The sequence below is a fragment of the Aythya fuligula genome, chromosome 22 (genome assembly GCF_009819795.1).
Source record: "Aythya fuligula isolate bAytFul2 chromosome 22, bAytFul2.pri, whole genome shotgun sequence".
Lineage (NCBI taxonomy): Eukaryota > Metazoa > Chordata > Aves > Anseriformes > Anatidae > Aythya > Aythya fuligula.
In genome coordinates, this window is record NC_045580.1 from 1,290,437 (window position 1) to 1,313,349 (window position 22,913).

Below are 22,913 nucleotides of genomic sequence, written 5' to 3' on the forward strand. Positions count from 1 at the left end.
AAATTTCTATCACATTTCTTTTCTTTCTTTTCAAATGCTACAAGTTCTCTGGTTCATTTTTTCCCTTTGTTCCAAAACAAGAATGCAAATAAAAAGATGCAAAATACCCATACAGTAATATAAAAGTAAAAATGTCATTCCAATGCTGATTTATTTCATTAGTGATAGTGTAACTTTAAAAGAAAAAAAAAATCAATTGAAAATAATTTTGCAGTAGAAAATGGAACAAATTGCTGTCAGATTCCAGCGCTACTGACATGTTCCTATATCATGTTTTGATTTTGACAAATTCTCTCTTCCTGCCCAGAAAATCTCCTGTGAAAGCATTTCTGATGGGCTGTAATGTGTGGGGCTCCTGGAACAGAAAACTGGGGAGGAGTGGGGGTGTCAAGTTTAGGGAACAGGCAACAAAGCCTGAAGGTAACCTGCAGTCACCAGGCAGCTCTATCTCATATCTGCTGCTGGCCTGACATTTGCTTTTCAGAAAAGGAAATATTTTATGAAGCTAGGGAGACAGTGTGGTATTATCAATGACTTTTTTTTTTTTTTTTTTTTTAAAGGGGGGGGGGGGCAGGGAAGCAAACCACCAAAGAGCTTTTTCCTGGGACTAGCTGGATCACAGGCAAACAATGCACCTGAACAAACATCATTTCAGCAGCTTGGTGGTTGACAGGCAAAGGAGCGTCAGAGGAATCACGCTCTCCCTCCTTCCCCCCACTTTTCCCAAATTCCTTGGTTCAGCCTGGATAAAAGGATTTCCACAGTGCTGATGAATGCATACACATGTGCCTCCTGATAAATGTACAGCTTCTGCATTCTCCCTGTTCTCCGTTTTTAGGCACTGTTTTCAGTTTGTGTGATTTCAAGCAAGAATGCAGTCCCCACCCCTTAACACACACACACACACACACAAAAAAAAAAAAAAAAAAAAAAAAAGCGCCTCTCCAGGAAAGGAGAACCCAGGAACCCAGTCAAGAGGAGAGCTGAGAAGCAGCCCTGGGAGGAAAAGTAAGCACACAGAGCTCGTGGAGGTGGCACAGACCCTGTGGTGGCAGGGAGCACCGTCCCCTGCCTCTCCTCTCCCCCCTCCCCAGCCAGCCCTTGCTGTGCAAAGCAGCGCCTTAAACCCCTCCCCTCTGCTTTCACTCTGCCACCTTTCCCTTTCCTGCTCATTCAGAACAGATGATGCTCCCTCTCACATACAGACCTCTCCTCTCCCTTCCCTCTTCCCCAGCCCTTTAACAAGCTGCACACCAGATATTCATCGGGATGGGAGAGAGCAGGGGCAAGGGACGGCTGGCATCTGACAGGCAGAAGTAGTGCTGCAGTGGTTTGGGGAACCCCTCCTCAGCCCTGACAGAGTGAAAAAAATCAGGAATACCTAGGGACAGGGGTGTGTGCGTTTAAATTACTGTGCTACGTAAATGTTTTGTAATAACAGGCAGAAGGAAGAAAGGAGGAGACAACCCAAGAAGCAGAAGACGACCCCAGCTTTCTGGTGATGGCATGGACCGGACACTTTTCCAGCAGCTGTTCTACCTACCTCTCAGTCCTGTCATCGTCCAGCATCCCCAAAGTGCCAAGGCACAAGACTGATGCAGAGTCACTCTTAGCAAGTAAGTTACCTGATTTTGTTTGCTTTTCCAGCGTACTTGCTTTTGTCTCTGGCTGCTAACAATCGATAACCAGGAGGAGGAGAAGTAGCTGAGGCATCAGATCAGCTGAACACCGTGTTTCTGTGCCTGGCCCTGCCAGGGTGACAGCTAGAGATGTGCGGTTGTCTAACTTGCTAGCTGCTAGGAAACTCTTTGGGAAACCAGGGATTAGATGTTGATCTTATACAAAGGCACTGTCAAATCTAGTAAAGGTGCTATGTAGGAAAAAACGTTAAAAATAATGAAATTCTCAGATACCAGATTAGTGGAGGTCTCTGAAATACAATGGATAGGAAGAGGCTGATCGGTGAGCAATGCTGAGATGCATGGAGTGATTGTGTGATCCTCACCTGGAGTCAAAGATTAAATTATTTTATAATTAGGATGCTTACTTGTCAGCTTAGGTTCAAGGAGCCGTTGTATTGTAGTCTTCAGACAGTGAATGTTCAGCCTTTGAGGGGGACAGATGAATAAATGCATTGGGAGCCCCAGGGGTGTTTATGGCCCGTGAAGTAAAAACGTGACTCATTTTTGTACCGAGTCCTGCTGCATTGGGCAAATAGCGCTCAGACTCCTTTTTGTGGTAGTGGCTGCTGGTTGAGAGTAACAGGCTAACTTTTACACAGCATCTCTGCCATTTGGTTTTGTCCTGAGAGTTTCAGGAAATCAATCAAGAATTGGCAGAAACTGTCCCAAAAAGCTTACCACCTGACTTTCTGGGGTTCTTTAATCAAGCAGTCAAGCAGGTTCTTCCTCCTGTTCTTTTCCTTTGGAGTAGGCTCGTTACCTTATACCTCAACTACCTTATAGTTGGGTGGCATGGGAGGAAACAAAACTGACTTCTCTTACCAGTTCTCTAACCAGTCCAAGCAAACCTTATCTTCTATAGCAGGTGTCTGGCTGTGTTTGTGCTGCGGGAGTTGTTTGACTTCTGGGGTCTGATTCGTTCCCCCACTGTTTCTCCTCAGATGGAGATAAAGGATTAGGATCATTTTTGGTTTCTATTAGAGAAAACCCTCCATCTCTGGAAGGTTCCAGCCTGATTAGTTACGGACTCTGAAAAAGGCAAGCAGAGCTTTAGCATCATGTTCTGAGACAAATCTCTGGACTTTTGTCACACTCTATTCAGTTAGCAGGAGGGAGAGGCACTCAGACATCAGGTGAGCACTGGCACTTTACCAGCAGTATGGTCCTGGTAGGTCTCTTTGTCTCACTGTGACTTGTCTTTTCCTGCCTGCACAGTGGGTTCAATAGCACTGTTACACTTCTTGGGCAGAAAGAGCCTGTATTTGGTCAGTTCATATTTGAGCTGTTTGGATGCAAGGTGCTGCAGAAGTGTGAAGTGGTATTAACATAGTTCAATTTTATTTTATTTTTCAAGCCAGCTCCAGGATTATATAGAAACTCTCAGTTGCAATAAAGGTGCAACATTTGAACAATTGACGAACCAGAACATAAGTACCTTTGGGGCCAAATTTTCTCATAGAATTGAGGTTCTGCTTATCCCAATATTCCATGTGCCATGTGTAAACAGCCAGTAGCAGGAGAAACAGGAGTGTCTTATCAGGACAAGAGTGGCTGTCTTTCTTTGTTCAGTTGTGTTTGTTGAAAGATAACAGTCACTTTTTCAATGACGCCATAAGGTCTCCCTAAAAATAGAGTCTGGGATGAAAGGACAGAGAGGCTGCAGAGTGCCTCAGGCAGAGTCACTTCCTTGGAGAAGGAGAGATCAAATTGGTTTATTTTCAGGATTTATTTGTTGGTAAAGAAAATATTGCTTGACTATACAAAAATGATTAAGAGCACCAAAGAGCATAATGTGATTGCATCCTTTGCACATGGACTTCTCATGCTCAACTTCTATAACTCAAGGAAGTATAAAGTAATTGACTGCAGGTTACGCTGATTATATTCCATCCACACACTATCTCAAGTAGTACGTACCCCTTAGGTTGTGAAAACTCTGCTCTCTGGTCTTTGTTCTGTAACAAATTGTTGCAGCCTGTACACCGGGGTCATTATGATGTCTCATGAGGCATTTCCTAGTCTTCATCTTTTGTCTGAAAAAACAATAACCAGCCTTCCATTCTCATGGCAATTTTATTTTTTCACTCTTTTCTGCATCAGTCTGAAGTTGAAATATTTAATGAATCTGCAAACTTGCTTTATGTGGGGGATTTTTTTATACTTTAATCAATACTGTGGGAAAAATCTATTTAAAATCTGTAGCTACTCAAGAGAACATTGTAAGAATATTTTTTTTTATGGAACTCACTCTTCTGGTTTTGAAAAAAAAAATCACAGTAATGGCAGCAGTATTATTTCTTGGCATTAGAAATAATCTGGCTAGGTTATTCATGCCAAAAGATTAGACTGTATAGGATTTTCAGGGTAATATCTAGGCACACTGAAACACAGGGCCTGCTGTTGGATTGGTGGAAGGGAAGAAGAGCAGTACAGTGAATCCAGGCTCTTGTTTAGGATTTTGGAAACTCTCACTTTAATTCTCTGCCCTGCCACAGATTTTCTATGTGAGTGTGGGACAAGCAAGTGTCTGTGATTCGCTTCCTCATCTTGAAAAATGGGAACTAGAGCACTTCTGTATTGCACAGATCTTAAAAAATAAATAAATAAATTTAAAGCATGTTACTTGTCTTGAGCACTGTGAAACATGATACTCTGAAAATGGGGGAGCACCGCTCAACTGGCAATGAAAGGGCTGAGGAATATTAGAACTGTGATTATCCAGCATTACATGGGAAGATAGACTGGGAAATAATGAGCAGCTAAAAGTAAATCACAAATGTCCACACGCACTGTCTGTCTCTGTGTCATATTGACTTCCTACCCAGAGAGATTTTCTTAGAAAGAATGTTGTTTTGAAAGGCTGAACACCTTCTGTTTCAGTACTTCTGAGCCTAATGAACTCTAAGCAGACAGGCCGTCATTAGCTCAGCTCTGTAACAAGCACAAAGTCATCTTGCTTCCTTTGGTAGCTGCCTAGTTAATCATCACTCACCCATTTTTGTGTACTGGTGGGTGGGTGTCTCCTCAAGCCCCAGAGGAGCTCCATTGTGATACCGTGCCTGTCACCACATTCGGAAAGCAGTGCTGCAACTTAATGAAAACTCGGAGGAAATGAAAGGCATCTCCCTACTTCAGTGCCGAATGAGATTACACTTTAAAAAGCAATTACTTGGATGAGGGAGCTTTTGAACCACCAATCTCATCTTGTGCAGTCTCCTGAAGTGTTTTGCCTTGTTTTTAAATAGCAAACTCTTATATCATTCCCCTCACCTGTGGATCCCCAAGCACTTTCCAAACAGTCAGCCTTCCTAGTCTCTGTAAATCAGAAAGCTGAAAGGTGACATGGTTTGCACAAAATCTACCTGCCTTTCTTTTTCTCATGTATACCTTGAAAGGTAATCTTGTGTTTGCACTGTTTACTGTGGAGTCTGTTGTATACACACAGTAAATAAAAGGATAGCAGGAAAGATGCCGTTCTCAGGGAAATCAGAGCCCATCTGTCAGTCAGCAGCTACCTATAGCCGTCTATCTTCATCTGTGGAAGGCCATCCTTCCCTAGCATGTCCTGTTCCTCTGCCTTTCCATGGGCACTCACTGTTCAGCAGTCATAGTTTTTATTTGTATTTGTATTTTATTTTGGACTCAATGATCTTGAGGTCTCTTCCAACCTCAAAATTCTGTGATTCTGTGATTCTCCTTGGGTGCTATTGCTTTAATATGCTGCTTTCCTCTACTGGCTTTCCCATGGTGCTAGTGTCTGCCAGTCATGCATTTCACTCCTGTTTTACAGTGTGACCCAAAGAGGTTGTGTGCTGCAGAGGAATCTGGGGACAGTGAGCTAGGCTCCCTTTTATATGGCGTGTGCAAACAGGCAGCAAAAGAACCAGGTCGAGTTTTTCAGTAATGATCTGTTTAGCATTTACTGCTATATTGATTGCTTGTTTAGTAGTACAGGACTCTTCATTTGGAAAGCAGATGATACAGTCAAGTAAAATCCCGACTTGAGGAGATGTTGCTCATTTATTCTCATAATGCGAGAAAGCATGAGCTTCAGGTTTGAAACAGAAGGAAATAATTTTTTGCACAAACTTAATGGCAAATTCATGCCTCTGAACTCCTCTTGCCTACAGTTTAGACACCTCCAGAAGTAAATCCTACCCACACTGAAACCTACATTTACCTAAGTGAGACCAGCAGTTACCTAAATGGAAAAAGTCACCATGGTAAGCAGGGGAAAAAGGCTTCTCTTGTTGTACCTTCTGCAACATCTTCAGCAAATTTCTATCTTGAACACTTGGAGCTATCAGGAGGTACATCAGCACTGCCAGGCAGGGCTTGTAGACAGCTCTGCAAAACAATGCCTTCAGAAGATATTTAGCCAACCCCAGCTTGACTCTGCGTTAGCAAAGCTAAGAGCCCTAAATGTCAATGACTGCCCCTGAGTCTGTCGTCTGGGCAAAAGCAGAGCCACAGCAAGTCTGATAAAAAGCCTCTTTGCAAGGTTGATAATGCAGTGACTCACATTTCGTTTTGCAGCTGCCTGTCCAAAAGGAAAGCAGCTCTATACAAAAGTGACATTTTTATTATCCTGGCACCATTTAACCAAAGATGGTAAATGCCAATGAAACAGGATGGTATGTGTGACTCTAAGAGGCAATTTCATGTCACAGAGCTTTGTTGGATGGAGCAGTGGTTTACAAACTGAAGTCTAAGTCTCTGTGAGATGCTTGCACATAATTACTATTATCCAGAAAAGATGTGTATGCTTGGTAGTGGTGGCAGTATATTATACAGTAAAGGAGTAAACCAGATCTTTACATAGGTACAGTGCTTTTCTTTTGGTATCTTGCCATTTGTGATAAAGTTTTTCAGAGCAGTTAAACCAATAAGGGCAAATTTCCTAGAAGATTCTTGTGCCTAGGATCTCACAGACTGTTTGTATCTGTATCACAGATTTTACAGCTGGGGAATTAAGGAAGAAGGAGAGGCACTGATTTACCCAGAATTAGAGAAAAAAAAATAAAAAAAAATAATTGAAAGCACTTGGAACAGAAAGCTGGATAGTCTGTGCTCTAGCCTGTGCTCAAACTCCTAACCAGTATTTCTCCTTTAAAAAAAAAAAAAAATAATGCAAAGTTTAATTATTTTCAATAACCACATACTGAGGTCATGTTCTCGCTGTGATGGAAGAGTTTAAGATTAAATATTGGCAGAAGTTGTAATGCTACTGAAGCTATCAGTAAAGTTCATTTAAAGCAGGAATTTTGAAGGAGCACTTGTAAGATGTTCCTAAAGATTTCCAGAAAGATTTCACTTGACCTATTGCTAAAGATCAGTAGCATTAGAAAGGTGGTGTTGCCAGTCCCTTGAGTGTTTTAGTTAAAGCAGGTTTCCCTGCATTTTCATTAATGGACAGTCCCTCTAGCCTGCTTCACCAGAGTGATATTTCTAGAGATTTAGTCTTTTTGATTATTTTTATTCTATTCTGATCTTTTTAATATGTTTCAAGATCCTTTTGGTCTCTTTGGTATGAATGTAAAATGTGGAACCTTATGCTATAGATGAATGTCTTGAAATTGATTGTTCTCTCTTACATACTGTTAGTGTAAGTGAAATTCAGTTTCATGTATAACTTCTATAAAAAATATTAACAAAATTATTTTTTTTAATTGAAAACATGCAACATTTGCCTGTTTTTACATTTGTGGACACACATAGATAGATCAAAAGCCTGAGTCCAAACAGAGTAATATTAGATTCATCAAACAATGCAAACAAAGATCAAAAGTAATACTGATAAGAAGCAAGCAAAGAGGTTCTCCTTTGTACCTTATTCTCTTGTAGTCAGTAGATGGGATGTTTTTTTCCCTATTAAAGAAAAAAAAACACAGTGTGATTGTTCTGACTTGCACTTGGCATATGCTTTCACGTGTTGTGAAGTGAGAGTATAATTTGACATCAAGCAGCCACTTTGCATGCATGTAAATAGACACACTATAAGGCGGTGGAGGGCCACACCAATGGTCAAGGAGATTTGAATTTTCGACAAATGGTAGAAAACGGCTGAAGATACATCTAAATATACTATCAGCCATCTCTCAGGAGTATTGTGTGAGAAAAAGAAGACAAAGACATAGAGGTAGGGATTAATAACTCTGCCAAAATCCTTGATGATGCTGTTGGAGGAAGGGACCAGCATAGTCCCGGGGTTACCTATCCCATATCCAGGATCATAGGCATTGGGAGAAGCAGCCCTGATTCCCCCTGGCTGACCATCCCAGAAACATTAATCCCTGCTACTTCCTGTGACTGCACTGCCTCAGCCCTGGCCCAAACCCTTAAACCAGGCAAATTTGCCAGCACAAAGAAGCTTTGGGACTGCGCTGTGGACAGATGGCTGGGCTCCCTAGTGAATGGAGCCAGCGGGTATGGTTCCAGCAACAGGCTTTGGCTGCTTCATTGGAGTAATGATTGATGGTGACTTATACAAGGGCTACGAGTAATTCTTTGCTGTTAACCAGACTTGGCTACAGCAAAATGGAAGTGGAAATTTGTTGCTTCATTTATTCATCCTGCCTCTGCTTCCTTCCCGCCCACCCCTTGTGCTTTTTAATACTGAAAAGATGAAGCTACTTTGCTTGATCTTAAAATTGCCTTTCCCAAGATACTCTTAATTGTATCTCTACACCTTTTCTCATTCACAGGCACACAAGAAGATTAAAGATAGAGGGAGCAGTAATAGATTTAGTTGGATTTTAATAGGATTTGCAGAGGACAATGCAGAGAATGAACGCCATAGAGAATATTGCTGCTCTATCTTTGATATCCCTAAGGCTTCCTAGGTAGTCTTTCACTGAGATTTTGTCTGCGTCCTGCATTCAGAGTGAAGACTCTAATTTTTCTGTAGAGCATGTGTGGTTTTTTTCAGTAGTATCAAATCATCTCAATAAACAGGTTGCTACATTATTACCTGCAAAAATCATTACAGCCATCATTTTGTATTATTTATTTGTACCTTGTTGAGCATAGTGCTGCATGTGGACAGTGGGTTCTTAATAACTGTTGGGTTTCTGAAAGTGTCCAGTGCTTTTGTTTAGTGTCAGATGAAGTAGAAGGGTTCTGATATATATGATTACCAGTAGGCTTGAAATCATCAAGCCTGCAGAAATGTAGTTATAGATGCTAAATTAAAAGGTTATTTTACCTTTGGAACTCAGGCTTCCAGAATAATTTGTGGAGAGGGGTGAGTATATCCAGAAGGTGATTCAGCACACGTGAAATTTGAATTATCACTGGGAGTGCTTTTCTATGCTGACTGTAAGGGAAACCTTCATGAATAATTTAGACTTGTCTGAGATTCAGGTAGGCAGTAGTGTTCAGCATTTTATATTCACTTCTAAGGTTTCTCTTGGTATGCACCCAAAAGGTAAGGCACCAAAAAGCTCCAGTCCCTTTTGAAAATATACATTGATGCACCTTTACTTTGCTTCTAGTTGTGATCTCAGGTAAATTTCAGGTCTAAAAAAAAAATCTGAGCACCACTGAAAAAAAAAAAAAAAAGAAAAAAGAAAAACAAGGTTTACCTACTTTACCCAGACCATCCTCATAACCATATTTTCTGATGTTCCAGTAGTGCATTAAGCAAAGTGACTGGCAGGTGGTTCATGTTTAAAGAGACTGTACTATGAATCAGTATTTAACATCCAGACATCCAGTTCAATGCAGCATTATATTTAGCAAGTGGCTGTTGTGAGAAAAGTGCTGAAGCCTTTCAAAGTATTTCCCAGAACAATACTAGGAAGAATGACATGGCTCTAGCAAAAAGCTTTCCTAATGTAAAATCAGCCTGTAACCTGCCTTGTACCAACATGGGGCAAAGTTTATCAGTGTAGCATTAATATTTGCAGTGTTTGTGGACCTGCTCTGTCATGTAATGGTTCACACAGAGTACAGTAGTGAAATGGCTTTTGTCTCAGCTCTTTTTCTCCTGTCTTAAACTTTACTTCTCTGTTCTCCCTCAGCCCAGCCATGGCCGGAGATTCTCGAATCTTCATGAACCAGGACATGGACATCGGAGTTGTATCCAGAGAACCTAAGAAGATTCCCAAACAGGCTCGAGATGACGTCCCCATTGCCACTGACCGAACCCGCCTCATATCAGCAGAAGGTAAGAAGCCACGCCAGCGTTACATGGAGAAAAGTGGCAAGTGCAATGTACACCATGGAAATGTCCAAGAAACCTATCGATACCTTAGTGACCTCTTCACTACTCTGGTGGACCTCAAATGGCGTTTTAATCTTCTTGTCTTCACTATGGTCTATACCATCACTTGGTTGTTTTTTGGGTTCATATGGTGGCTCATTGCCTATATCCGGGGAGACCTGGACCATCTTGAAGATGAAAACTGGATCCCCTGTGTTGAAAATCTCAGTGGATTTGTTTCTGCATTTCTGTTTTCTATTGAGACTGAGACAACAATAGGGTATGGCTATAGGGTCATAACGGAGAAGTGCCCAGAGGGCATTGTACTGCTCCTGATCCAGGCTATTCTGGGCTCCATTGTCAATGCGTTCATGGTGGGATGCATGTTTGTCAAGATCAGTCAACCAAAGAAGAGAGCTGAAACCCTCATGTTTTCTAACAATGCGGTGATTTCCATGAGGGATGAGAAGCTCTGTCTCATGTTCCGTGTTGGAGACCTCCGCAATTCCCACATTGTTGAGGCTTCCATTAGAGCCAAACTGATTAAGTCCAAACAGACCAAAGAGGGAGAGTTCATCCCCTTGAATCAAACAGACATCAATGTGGGATTTGACACTGGAGACGACAGGTTGTTCCTGGTGTCACCTCTTATCATCTCACATGAAATCAACGAGAAAAGCCCCTTCTGGGAGATGTCTCGCACCCAACTGGAGAAGGAAGAATTTGAAATTGTGGTCATCCTGGAAGGAATGGTGGAAGCAACAGGTAAGCACTTGTCTAAATCAGTCACAATTTTGAGGGAGAAAAGGGAAAAAAAGAGTGCAGTTTGGCATTAAGATGTCACTGTCAGTGTCACCTGAGAAGATGTTGGGATTTATCCTGTTGTGACTCATTCAGGTGGGATATAAGTCCTGGATTCATACAAAGGGATTACATGAAGATCTGTCCATAATCACTTAGGACTGATCCATGGGAAAAAAGGAATGGACTGAAGCAACTTATGAGTTCTCTTATTTTCTGTGATCAAAATGCACGGTGCAAATCCTTTTCCATTTCTCCTCAGTATTAAAAATTGGCTGTAACTCTGATATTTTAGGTACTGCTGTGGTGTTGCTATTTAAATGGAGACTATGAAGGAAGTGCCCAAGTATTACTATATCCCATAAAACAGCATGTGCTGAAACGGAATGACTTGCACATGATGTAAGACATAGATTTTCAAAAAGAGCTCGAAGAAGAAAAACACAGAAAATGCTTTTGTGACTCTAGGAACGCGGCAGCTGTTTAACAGCATAAAACAATCCTGTGTAATGGGTAGATAAGGAGATATACTCAGCTGGTTCCCACTTTCCTCCTATGGGTGTATTTGTGGCAGGCAGTGAAAGGAGTTTGCATCTGTATATAATAAATCTGGAAAAGTTTTGTGCCTCAGCTTTTCAAGGTACGTAAAAGGGAGGTGACAGTGTGCTTCTCAAGATGAGTGAACGGGTGACCACAAAGGTCCCCAGGCTCCTTTCCACAGCTGGGATGCTGTGTATCTGCTGGGTGTCTGGCTGGTGAGGAAGATGCTTTTACTCTGGAACCTAAAAGATATGGCACCATGGGGTCATTTTAGGGGTCATTTTACCACTTGCAGCTAATTCATTTATGCTATGCGCTGAGGAGGAGTGCAAGTGCATTTAAGCAGCCTGAGATGCTGGTGCTCCCTTCAGGCGAGTTTTCTCAGCCTGGGGTTAGCAGCATGCCTCTGTCAAATCAGGGTCTTCGAGGGAAATGGGACTACAGGCAGCAGGAGGAAAGAATTACTATCTAGAGATGTAGGAACCTAGAAAGACTCAGAAATGCGAAAATGCGATAAATAATTTTTCCCTTTGGTGTTTAAGGACTCTAGTTATGAGGCAGTGCTGTGAACCCAACGTTTTTTTCTGGTGGGGTTGGGACGTGTCCATCTTGTTGAAGCACAAGCGCTCTCTGAAACACTTGCAAGGGGTTTGTGCTTGGTATGAGTCCTTGGTGGTAGCAGCATCCTGACTTACAGATTCTGGGCCTTTGCTTACTGTTAATATTGTCCCTTTCTTCTGGTTTGTCCTTGTTAGTCTCCTAACAGTCAAACATAAGGGGAAATAGTCTCAAATCCCTGCACTCCAGACCTTCACACTTGAAGACAGCTCTCTAGAGACCTAATTCAGTTTCCCAGTATTTCCCTCTAGTCATTAGGTGAATAGCAATAGCTGAGTTTTTCAAACAGCTAATGGGTGGTTATGTATAGATTACACTGCACTTAAGTTGGAGTACTGTATTGTACGAGTGGAATTCATGTGGCATTGCTAGGCAAATATTCTTTCCCAGCAGAATATTGTAGAAATGTGGCAAAAGAAGGGGTGGGTGGAAAAGAATATCGAAGGGGAGGATTTGTAATGGAAGCTTATTTTGTAGCCTAAACAATTACCAGAAACTAGAACCTCTTAATCTGAGCGTGGAATGCAGTTCATTGCACGTCCAAAGCTTCTTTCCTCTCTGCACTGTGACACTATCAAATTCTGTTTGAAAAGCTACTGCACTGCCATCCTCTTATGAAAGCTCAGCCCCTGCTAGATATGTGTGAGAGGAAGTCATTATCAATAACAACCTCAAAATTAAAAGCATGGCATAGGAATAATATTGCTTTACAAATGGGCTCCTCTCCCAGACGGATTGTACAGGCCAGTGTGTAATGATATTAAGGAGCATACATCTGTGGAAATGATTTGTTCTGGTCTCAGAAGGCAGGCTGTGAAACTTCAAAAACAGAGCTAGAAGAGCCAGTTTGCATTGAACTTAGAGCACAGCGGACCTCAGATGCTGCTGTTATCAGACTCAGAGGCTGAGATGATTTTCTGAATGACACATGGTAGCCAGGCGAGTGATATTTTGCCACAACAAAAGTGGCTTGCAGAACTTTCTGATTTCCTGCTTTGTCCTTGCACTTCATAATATTGATAAGCCCATTCATGGGTCTTTAATCCATACCTCCATACTTTAACCTTTGCTCCCAGCAAATTCTCTTGGTTCTTTCCTCCCTATCACACTGTTCAAGCTTTATCTGCTTTCAGGAATGGTATAATTTACTTGCAGTGTGACTTCTATTAAATCATGACGCTGTGACAACCTGGTCAGGTTCAGGACAGTATGAAAATACAACAGGCCATTTGTTCCCTTAGAAACTCCTATGAAAAAATCAGCAGCCATGCAGGGGTATAACTGCATGTATATGCAGTCAGCATATATAGCACTGCTCATGGCACACAAGAGGGAAGCAAGTCCCATGTGCTCTCCCAGAGGCAGCTCAGCTCTGTAGTTGGCAGGAGGAAAAATTAATGGAAAGTTACCCAGTCTTTGCAGACAGCAACAAATCATACCCTGAATAGATCCTGCACTGGTGGGGAAAATAGCTATATTTTTCATAAGGTTTTTGGAAAGCAGGTCAGACCTGACTACGCTTTGGTAATTGTCAACATATAAATAACTGAAGAAATTTTAAGCATAATTTCTGAGTAGAAGTGTGAATACTATTCACTGAAACATTTGGGACAGCAATTTTATAACCATTTCCAGTAGTTCTAACCAACGACATACATTACAAATGAAATGCATTGTCCTCCTCTCAAACAAGTAACTCTTCTCATTGATATTTAAGTTTAATTCCTATCCAGTGGAAGGCAAAGATAGTAAATAGTTTCAAATAAGAAGTGTAGAAGAAATTCTAATGAGTTCAAACACTGTGAGTCACTGTGTTGTTTTTTTTTTGTGTGTTTTGTTTTTGTGTTGTTGTTGGTTTGTTGCTTTTTTTTTTTTTTTTTACAAAATGAAACGTTATTTAAAACAATCTTTTTGTTTCAAGTTGACTCGAATTTCTAAAATGCTTCAAGTTGTTTGTTTGTTTTAACAAAGACAAACATTGTGGTTTAAGACAATATTTTTGTTTTTCAGCAGATTTGAATTTTTTGAAAGGGTAAATAACAACAAACTGAAGAACACCAACACACAAGAAACACATCAACCAGCCTAAAATGCAGTGGTTCTATTTTCCTGAAGAAGAAAATAAACATTTTATTACTCAAGTGAGAGCTCTCCAGGGACCCACAACTATTTTACGTCCTAACCCATGAAGCCAGCTGCAGCAGAAAGCCCACTGGCAGGGGTGTTTCCAATCAATATTTTAGTACAGTTGTGGCACTGTGACTTGACAACAGGTTAAAAACACCAAAGGGAGACTGTGTTTCTGGACAGATCCGTGGTGATCATTGCTGAGTGAAATAACCGCTGTAAAGGCAAAATCAATATAGATGACAAGTGTTCTGACTTCCAGTGCTGCTTTGTGGGCATCTTGAAAGCACCAGCATCACTCACAGTGCTTACTTAATGAATTGGTCACAGAGATTAGTTTAGGGAATTAATTCTCTTGTGCCATATCTTAAAGGGACACTTGTCGAGATCAGCTGGCCCAAATTTGATCTACAATAAAAGGAAAGAAACTGAAGGTGAAAAATCTGTTTGCTAAGTGAATACATTTTTTCTTGCCACTGTGAAAAAGCAGAAATGCAGTGAAAACAAAAATCAGAGCCAACCTGTCGACAGAGCAGGGCTAGGCTGTTGTTGGGCCAAGCCTCTTGCCTTTATCCTCCTGTTGCCTAATTCAACTTACTATATCAAGCAAGGCAGCCAGAATGCAGAAAAGCAGTGGAGATTTGCACACCTCCTCCATGTGCTTGCAGAGTAAACTGGGTTATGTGGTGAAGAAATGGCTGACTCAATTAAAGAACATTGGAGGCTCCTTTTTTTTTTTTTTTTTGCCCTCACTGTCATTCCATGTGATGAAGCAGTCTACATAGACTTTCTGGAAAATAATTTGAAGACACTCTCTTCCCTTCCAACTTTCCCCTTTTGCTGCTATTTACTGACAATTAAACAAAACTTAATCTATCAGTAGCTGTCCTGTTATCCTCATTCTGAATCTACACTGTCCAGTGTTGCAATTGTCTGGGCAGAGATACTGGTGCTTTTTACTTCATCCTTGGTCCTCACTGGCTCTCTCTGCCTCTTTTTCCAACCTATATTAAATAACCCATAGGAGACAGTCCAAAGGCCTGATTAGTCCCACGGCTAAACAAAGTTTCAATAAACTCTTAAGAAAGCATAGGGATATACACTTCTGGCTTACCATGGTTTCATGATTGCAAGCAGTTTACTCAGTCAGGATCCCGCATCTCCATTCCTCATGCTGTCCCTAAGAGAATGTAACAATGTAACCTTTTTGCACCTCAAATTATCCATCTTTACAGAAGATACAATAAAATTTTGTGGCTGAAAAAAAAAAAAAAAAAAAAAAAAAAAAAAGGTCATAGTCATAACATAAGAAATCCTGAAATTAGTCATGATTTTCTTGGGAGAACAAAGGAAGTTAATTAATGAGTGGATTTTTCATGCATTCATCATCTGGTTTGGGTTGTCTTGTTTTGCTTTGCATTTTGCATATAAATAAGTTTTCTTTTCTGCACGAAGGACCTTGCAGAACTGTCACAGAAACTGCCTATATAATTAAAGGGAAGAGCTAGACACCTCCAGTCATTCTTTTCACAAACTGAGTTGTCTTCCAGAGGTGGATAGTAGCAGGCTAGTCATCTTAGGTGCCTCTGCAGTCCCTATAAATACCTTTGTGAGGGGCCTAAACTTATACAGTGTGAGCCTCAGGTTCTGCCTGGTAGAGACAGGGGAATTGAACCCAAGATTTTTAAATCTTAAGGTCCTTACTTTTTTTTTTTTTTTTTTTTTTCAGTGCCTGGAAGCTTTTACATTCCTGAAGAGCATTTAGAAAAGTTAAAATCCTATTACTCTCCTCTGGCATAAAAATAAAAGTGAATCAAGGGCAGACTCTTCTTGTAAAAGAGACAAGCATAAATAATTGGAGGACCACGCTCCTACCTTCTAAAATTCCTTCTGAAGTTGGAGGAATTTTGACTTTTTGGAGGTTACAGTGTTCTTTTGTCTGATTAATGTAAAGGGACTAATAAATGTTATGACTATCCAAACGCTGGTGCTAATCTAAAGGCATGTATTGCTTAATTAGAGTCATAGAATTAAATTTTTTATAACTACTGCTTGCCATCAGTCTGTTACTATACCTCTGAGTCCATCAGTTCTCCTCTACTTTTGCAGTGTAGGTGGAGCTCAGCTCAAGAAGCAGAGTATACTTTATGCAGCTTTAGTGTACCTGGTACAGAGGAAAACGTCACCCTGCATACAATAGTGTATAAAAACAAGGACACAGAAGTGAAATCACTTCCAGCAATATCTATGTCTAAACTGCAGGGAGAGCCCAGCAAATATGGCAAACATACAGTCAGCATCCATATGACGTGCTGCCAGCAGATAATCACTGAGCTCTGTGGCATTTAAATGAGGAGAGTTAATTTTAGGCTGATGAAAAATGTTGTCTTGACAGCCCCAGGGGTTGGGATATCTCTACCCACTGAGAAAGTCCAGGCTGTAACAGTACTGAAAGATTCAGCTATGCTGCTGATGTGATCAGATTGAAGCCTGTGGCAATTTCTTGAGTCTTGGTCATGCTTTGTGGCCCTCTTGCCCTTGCCCCCTCCTGTAAAACTGCCAAGAAGGGTACTGGCTGTGCTGGTACATTAAAAAAATGTGCATCCTCCAACAGTCGGAGGGAGACTGCTGGCTCCTCTACAGATAACCAAACAGCTGCAAGATGCAGTTAGATCTGGCCTACGATGATGAAGTTTGATTTAACGGGTAACCTAAGGGTACACAAGGCCTGGAAATCAGGAGCAATCTCCTGCAGAATTTCCCCTTTTCTTAGCAGTGTGGCAGAGCCAGAAGCGTCTGCTCCAGTTGCATAATCAGCGGCACTGCAAGCAGAGAAACATTCTGAAATCTGCAACTCCCATTGAGTACATTGCAGAAAAAAAATAGGCTCCTTACTGAGTGAGCCATCAAATAACTGCTTTTTATCAGCATGTATTAACATTCTTTTGTCTTTGATAAAATGTAAGCTGCTTGATCCCAACTGATTTTGATGACAGAAAAGTGCCTTTTGGTAGAGTTCCCTGACACCTATTTTACCCACTAATCTTTCCTCACTGACTCTCTCTGTTCTTGAATGTAATGAAACACCTGGTTTAATACACGTAGCAATATATTTTGCATCTTTTCATCTTCTGGAAACCCAAAACAAGCAGTTTAAGAAGGCATCTACAGCTGCCTTAAACAGGAACATGCACAAGCTCTATTATTGAGTCTGTGATGTAGTGACTCCAGCCAACAGACCAAAAATCCGCTTCTTAGGGTTCTGCTGTAATGAAATTATCATTAAAACTCTATGAATTGTTTATTGCAGAACCTGAAACCAGGGGACAGTCTCCAGCTTTCTAAAAAGCTTGGAACTGGTTCTAGCTTTATTGAAAATTTGGTGCATCTGCTTATAACTTTTTTTTTTTTTTTCTGGTTTCAATTAAAATTGATTTTTTTTTTCAACTGAAAGCAAAGCTATGAATTTATGAGATGAAAAAGCTGTAGCTAAAAGTTGAAAGTTGAAGATTTTACATATTTTACATGTTATACAATTGACAATTTGTACAAATTTATATTAAGAATACTTTTTCATTTTTAAACCAGATCGTTAAGGAGAAAATTAAACTTTTAATGGTCCCTCTGTCTGGAAAAATCAATATGCTTGACAAATAAAAATCTTGGTGACTTTTATTTGGAAATAAGGTTTGAAACACATCTGCTTGTACTGACAAAGGGGAAATGAGGATATTCTTTTGGTGTGAAGCATATTTAAATGAAAAGCCCAAGTCACCAAATGCCACTTACTTCCTTTTCTGTAACTATACCAAATAACCACGCTGCTTAAACCCCAAATATGTAGTTATATCTATTTTAAGAAAGGATTAACAATATTTGTCAAGACCAAAAAAGTTACGATTATTTTTGCAAGAAATCTCCCCCAGCTTCTTGCACATGCATTCTGAGATGTCAGTGCTTGGGGCAGGGCTGGGCAGGACAGTGCTCCTGCACTGCAGGAAAACAGCAGTGGCAAGGTTGGTGTGGCTCTTGATGGATGTCAGCATATGACATGACAATTCACTACACCTAAGATGTCCCCTGGACTTGGATAGGCAAGGCTTGTGAAATGAAACCACTTATTTGTGCGGAGACCCCAGAGCAATGTCTGAAAGATGAGAGTTTGGTGAATTACTCAGCCTCAGTGCAAGCCAAAACTTTGATGTTCAGCGCACGTTGTATGCAAGTTGAAAGTGGCTGCATCCATGTGCTGTTAATAAAAGTAAGGTTTATTGTTTCCACACCTCCTCTGTCATCTTTTTGCAGTTATAGAGGCAATAATTAGCCAGGGACATTACAGATGCATTAATTAACCAGGCTGGAGAGCACAGGGCAGCCTGCAAAGCAGGCACTTAATGGAATTTGAAGCAGAGACAATGCTGTTGTTTACTGGGTAATGTAGGAGTTGCCAAGCAGTATGTCCCCACGCAATTAAAATACCACTGCACATGTGCTAAAAAGGAATATTTGAATGGGATTATGAAGCAATTACAAGTTGTCTTATTGTGCTGGCTCTGTGTACCCCTGGGGTTACAGAAAGCAGCTCCTGCAGGAAGCTGGCAGTGTGCAGTATTTGGTTGATGAAAGCTTTCTATTGTTCCTTCCTTAATTGAATACTTACAGCAGGAGATAACTGTGATTGTGTCTCTGGAGTTCAGGTTCACTGTCAGGTACTGCCCCCAGCGAAGGAGCTATTTCAGGCCCTTGTAACAAGGCAGGAGTTCCCCTTGAGTGCTTCAGGCCCCCACATTTATCAGGGACACCCCATCTCGGCCCTGGGGTCCACAGCACAACACCTTCAGGCAGCACCTGGAAAGCCACAGTACGAATCAACCTGTTTGTTTACAGGACCTAATCCCATGAGTATGAGCAGCCTCCTCTCCTGCTCTCATCTCTGGGCTTTGAAATTGCTCAGAGCTTGGAGGAAGCACCTGAAGGCCTTTGTGAATTTTGGTACAAAACCAGCTGTTCTAAAGGAAAAAAGGGGTAGTTTATTTTAACTGTCTCCCTACCATATGTGCACATGTTACTGGTTATCCACCATGAGATTAGCCCTGCAACCCTGTATTATTGACCCTTTAAACAGTCTGTGACAAAAGCTTTTGCACTTGGGGATGAATGGTATGATAAACATCAGTGACACGGGTCTGAGAAAAAACATAAAGTTGACAGGACTCCACAAGCTGCCTGCATGTTGAGCTGCTCTTTACAAGCTGATAGAAAGGAGTGAAGATTAAAATGTCTTCACCTCAAGGACTGAGGAACCCAGGGCAGGCGATGCTGCATGTAGTAGCGTCACCTGAAGCATATAGTCAGGAGTGATCTCCACACAGATTTTTACTAATAAAGCAAAGTCTGAGTTTTCTGAAAAGGTTCTGAAAAGTTGAGTTTCTGCATAAGGTAAAAACACTTGGGGTAATTTTCCTCTTCCATTATTGTATTTTTCATGCAGCCTCTGCATTTCCTGGTTCCTGCTGGTCCAGGAAGCAGACACGCTACAACACTATGACTAACTCTGTACTTGTTGTTCCTGCCCAGAAGCAAGTACTCCTGCAGCTCTCTTTGGGGGAAAAAAATTGGCTTTTCTGTCTGAGAAGTTTCCAGTTCTGTTTTGCTAAGTGTCAGGTGTGTCATTGTCCCTCTTTTCCCCTTTCAAGAACCAAAAGGAGCTATACATTCCCATCCTGGTAGTTTTAAGCTAAGGAAAGCAATAAAAGACAGGTAAAACCATCAGGGTAACTTGCTTGTGTGGGTGTCTTTTAATGAACTATAGCAATTATGACAGGGAAAAAAAGAAAAAAAAACTTTTCAAGGGTGCCCTTTTTCAAAGGAAAAGTTTTCTGATTATTCTGAGTTTTCAGACACTTAGTTAAGCTCACATGGTGACAATACATATGATCTTTCCTGAAGCACCTAATGCTGATATTTTTCCCCTGTGCATTGTTTTAGATTTTTATTTGTGTACTTCGGGCTATGGGAGGTGGACTTGGAAGTGTTGGTTGGGAACTGGATTAAGTGCATATTTTGAATGTATTCCAAGCAGGCCTATCTCTCACCCTCCAAAAGAGAGCAGTGGGATAATTTTGTGAAGTCAGGTTTTCTACATTTCACCAAAATTAAGTCCATAAATCTAACATATTTAGGACAAGCAGAAGACAAATATTCGGAAGAGAAGTCAACCTTGACTTGTCAATCAGCAGGTGACTCCAAAGGAAGTTGTTATTTGCAGTTTTGCCAAAGCCAAATGCTTACACCTGCTCTGCAAACCTTCTCTTCAAAATTTATCAAAGTACATAAAAAAACCTGATCCTTGTGAGAAGAAGCTGGACAAAATTGGTTTCATATTGCCCACTGTTCATTCAATATCAAATCCATGAATATTTTGATTTCAATATGCTTATGAGCTTGACTGTGTAATGTGGATTTTGGGTCAGCAAAACTGTTGGATACAGTTGGATGGAACCCTCCAAAGGTATTTATAAGCCAGTGTGCCATATAAATCACTAGGAGCTGGGGCCTTCTTCACCTTTCAGGCTATATCACTTGCCTTAACCTGAGTGCAGAAGGGAATAGGGGAATAGTTGGTAGGGCTGTAGCTCAAGTGGGACAGCATCAGACCCAGCAGGAGTGCAGGCAGCTAGGTGTTTTGGCAGGGCAGTGCTTCACTCTACTGTGTGAGTTAGGATTTGAGGTGCATTGGCAGGGTCGCATGTCATTTTAGCACATGGTTCACCAGAAGTGCTGCTAGTAGCAGCCGCACAAGCAAGCAGCATCTCAGCACAGCAATGTGAGGACAGAGAGAAGCTGCTTAGAGATACCAGACTTCAAACCCTTCAGTGCGGGGTTTAGGATACAATCTGAAGATGTGGTGACAAATCCACCCCTTTTTCCTCTGAGGGCTCTTTTTCATGATAGAGCCTTCTGTGAGACTTAATAAGCAAAGTTTTTTTCTACGTCCCAGATCAATCCGGTATGGAGATAACATGAAAGTGCTTTTAAATGAAAGAAGTGGTTGGGTAAGCATGTAAGGAAGCTTTGCATTTAACATCCCTCTCTTTCCATCCAGGGATGACTTGCCAGGCTCGCAGCTCCTACATGGACACTGAGGTGCTGTGGGGACATCGCTTCACTCCTGTCCTCACCCTGGAGAAGGATTTTTACGAAGTTGACTACAACAGCTTCCATAGTACTTACGAGACCAACACTCCTGTGTGCTGTGCCAAAGAGCTGGCTGAGTCTCGCCGGGAAGGCCAGCTCCTCAGCCACCTCTCCAGTGCCACCCTCCTGAGCGGGGGCAGAGAAGCAGAGACAGCAAGAGGGGAAGAAGAGGAAGAGGAAGAAGACAGGGAGCCTGCAGGAATGAATGGAGCCAATGGGACAGCAGGAGAGGTGAAAGAAAATCTGCCTGTATAACACAAGAACTGCTGGACAGTAGATAACCACGTACACTTACTGGGAGACTGTGGCCCAGCAAGTCAGGAACCGGCTGAGAGTCAGGGACCTGAGATTTGTGTCCAGATCTCTACTGCCTGTCTGTTCCTGGCGAGTCACTGCACAGCACTGTGCCTCAGTTTCACTTCTCTTTTACCTGTACAGTGAGGTTCTGAGCTTTGCACTCTTTCGCAAAGTATTTTGATCTCTATGGACAAGGCTCACTAAATACAATCATGATTAAAATTGAAATTCCCACCACTGACTGTTACAAAAGACATTCATTGGACATTCAAAACTTATTCTCCCTCACAAGGGTATTTAAAAAGTAAAACTCTAGAATCTCCCATCTCAGTATGAAGAATGTGATTTCATACCTTCACTTAACTTGTGAGTCAATGTGTTGTAGACATTGTTACTGCTTAATTAAAAGAAGATGAAAAAAACTCTCTGGTATGTAGTGGAGTGTTTTGTTTTCAGCATTTTTGCAAACAGAGTTTAGTTTAGTTAGTTTAGTGTTTAGTTTGTTTAGTGTTTTCCTCCAAAATCACAGTCATTGTCATTTATTTCCCACAAAAATGTGTGACATTAACAGGATAGTTTTCACTGTAAACCTATAACATGTTTATCCAATGTTTTTGACTATCCTCTCAAACTGAAATACCATCTTTGTGCACTCTTTTCATGGAAACTCTGATACGTTTCATAGGCTGCCCATGATCAGAGAAAGGTTAGATCTTCCTCCAGTAAAGATTTTGTTTCGTTTCATTTTGTTTTGTTTTTCCCCTGTCTTGGGTGTCCCATTTCCAATTGATTTAGAACATAACTTGTAGCCATCTGGGAGCTTGAAATGATCTGGAATTTCACAGTGAGTCCCTGGAGTAGGTAGACTGGGTAAGTGACAGTTTGCTAAATTGTCTGCTCTTCCATAAAATACATACTTAAAATAAGGGTTTAGATGACGATGTTCTTATAGCTAATGGGAACATGCACTGACATAACTGAAGCCATCTGGCCACACTAGTGCAAGCATGCTGGTTGGCATTTGGCCCTGCAACATTCACTTTTTTGAGCTGGAAGACACAATAGTGCAGAACAGGATTAACATGATTGAAGTTTTGTTCTGTAAATTGTACTAAATGAGCTGATGCAGTGTATCTGCTTTGGGTGGCTTTTCTAATGCATCTGCATCAGATTATTTGCATAAGTTTCCTTCCTATAAATAAGTCCGAAACAGGATCAGCTCTCCATGTCCTGTCAATGGCAAGCAATAACATCTCAGTGGGTCTAATGCTAACCTGCCAGTAACTTCTGCAAGTGTTTCAGACACGTTTTGTCCTGCAGGTCAATTAAGATTGCTATTCCTGTGAAGAACCAAATTAAGTTAGCAATTTTGGTCTTTACAAGAGATAGGAATAAAACCATAGCTCCACAAAGAAGAATTTACATACAGAAAAGGGATTTTGCCTGTA

General features: G+C 41.2%; 1 protein-coding gene across 1 annotated transcript; it reads left to right on the forward strand.

Moving 5' to 3' along the window:
• The first annotated feature begins 1,160 nt into the window (after nt 1–1,160).
• KCNJ5 (potassium inwardly rectifying channel subfamily J member 5) lies at nt 1,161–21,873 on the forward strand. The gene is made up of 3 exons (XM_032201833.1): nt 1,161–1,616; nt 9,704–10,650; nt 21,077–21,873. Exons 2-3 carry the CDS (start codon nt 9,711–9,713, stop codon nt 21,421–21,423), a joined length of 1,287 nt encoding a protein of 428 aa, XP_032057724.1. The 5' UTR covers nt 1,161–1,616; nt 9,704–9,710; the 3' UTR covers nt 21,424–21,873.
• Nucleotides 21,874–22,913: the final 1,040 nt, after the last annotated feature.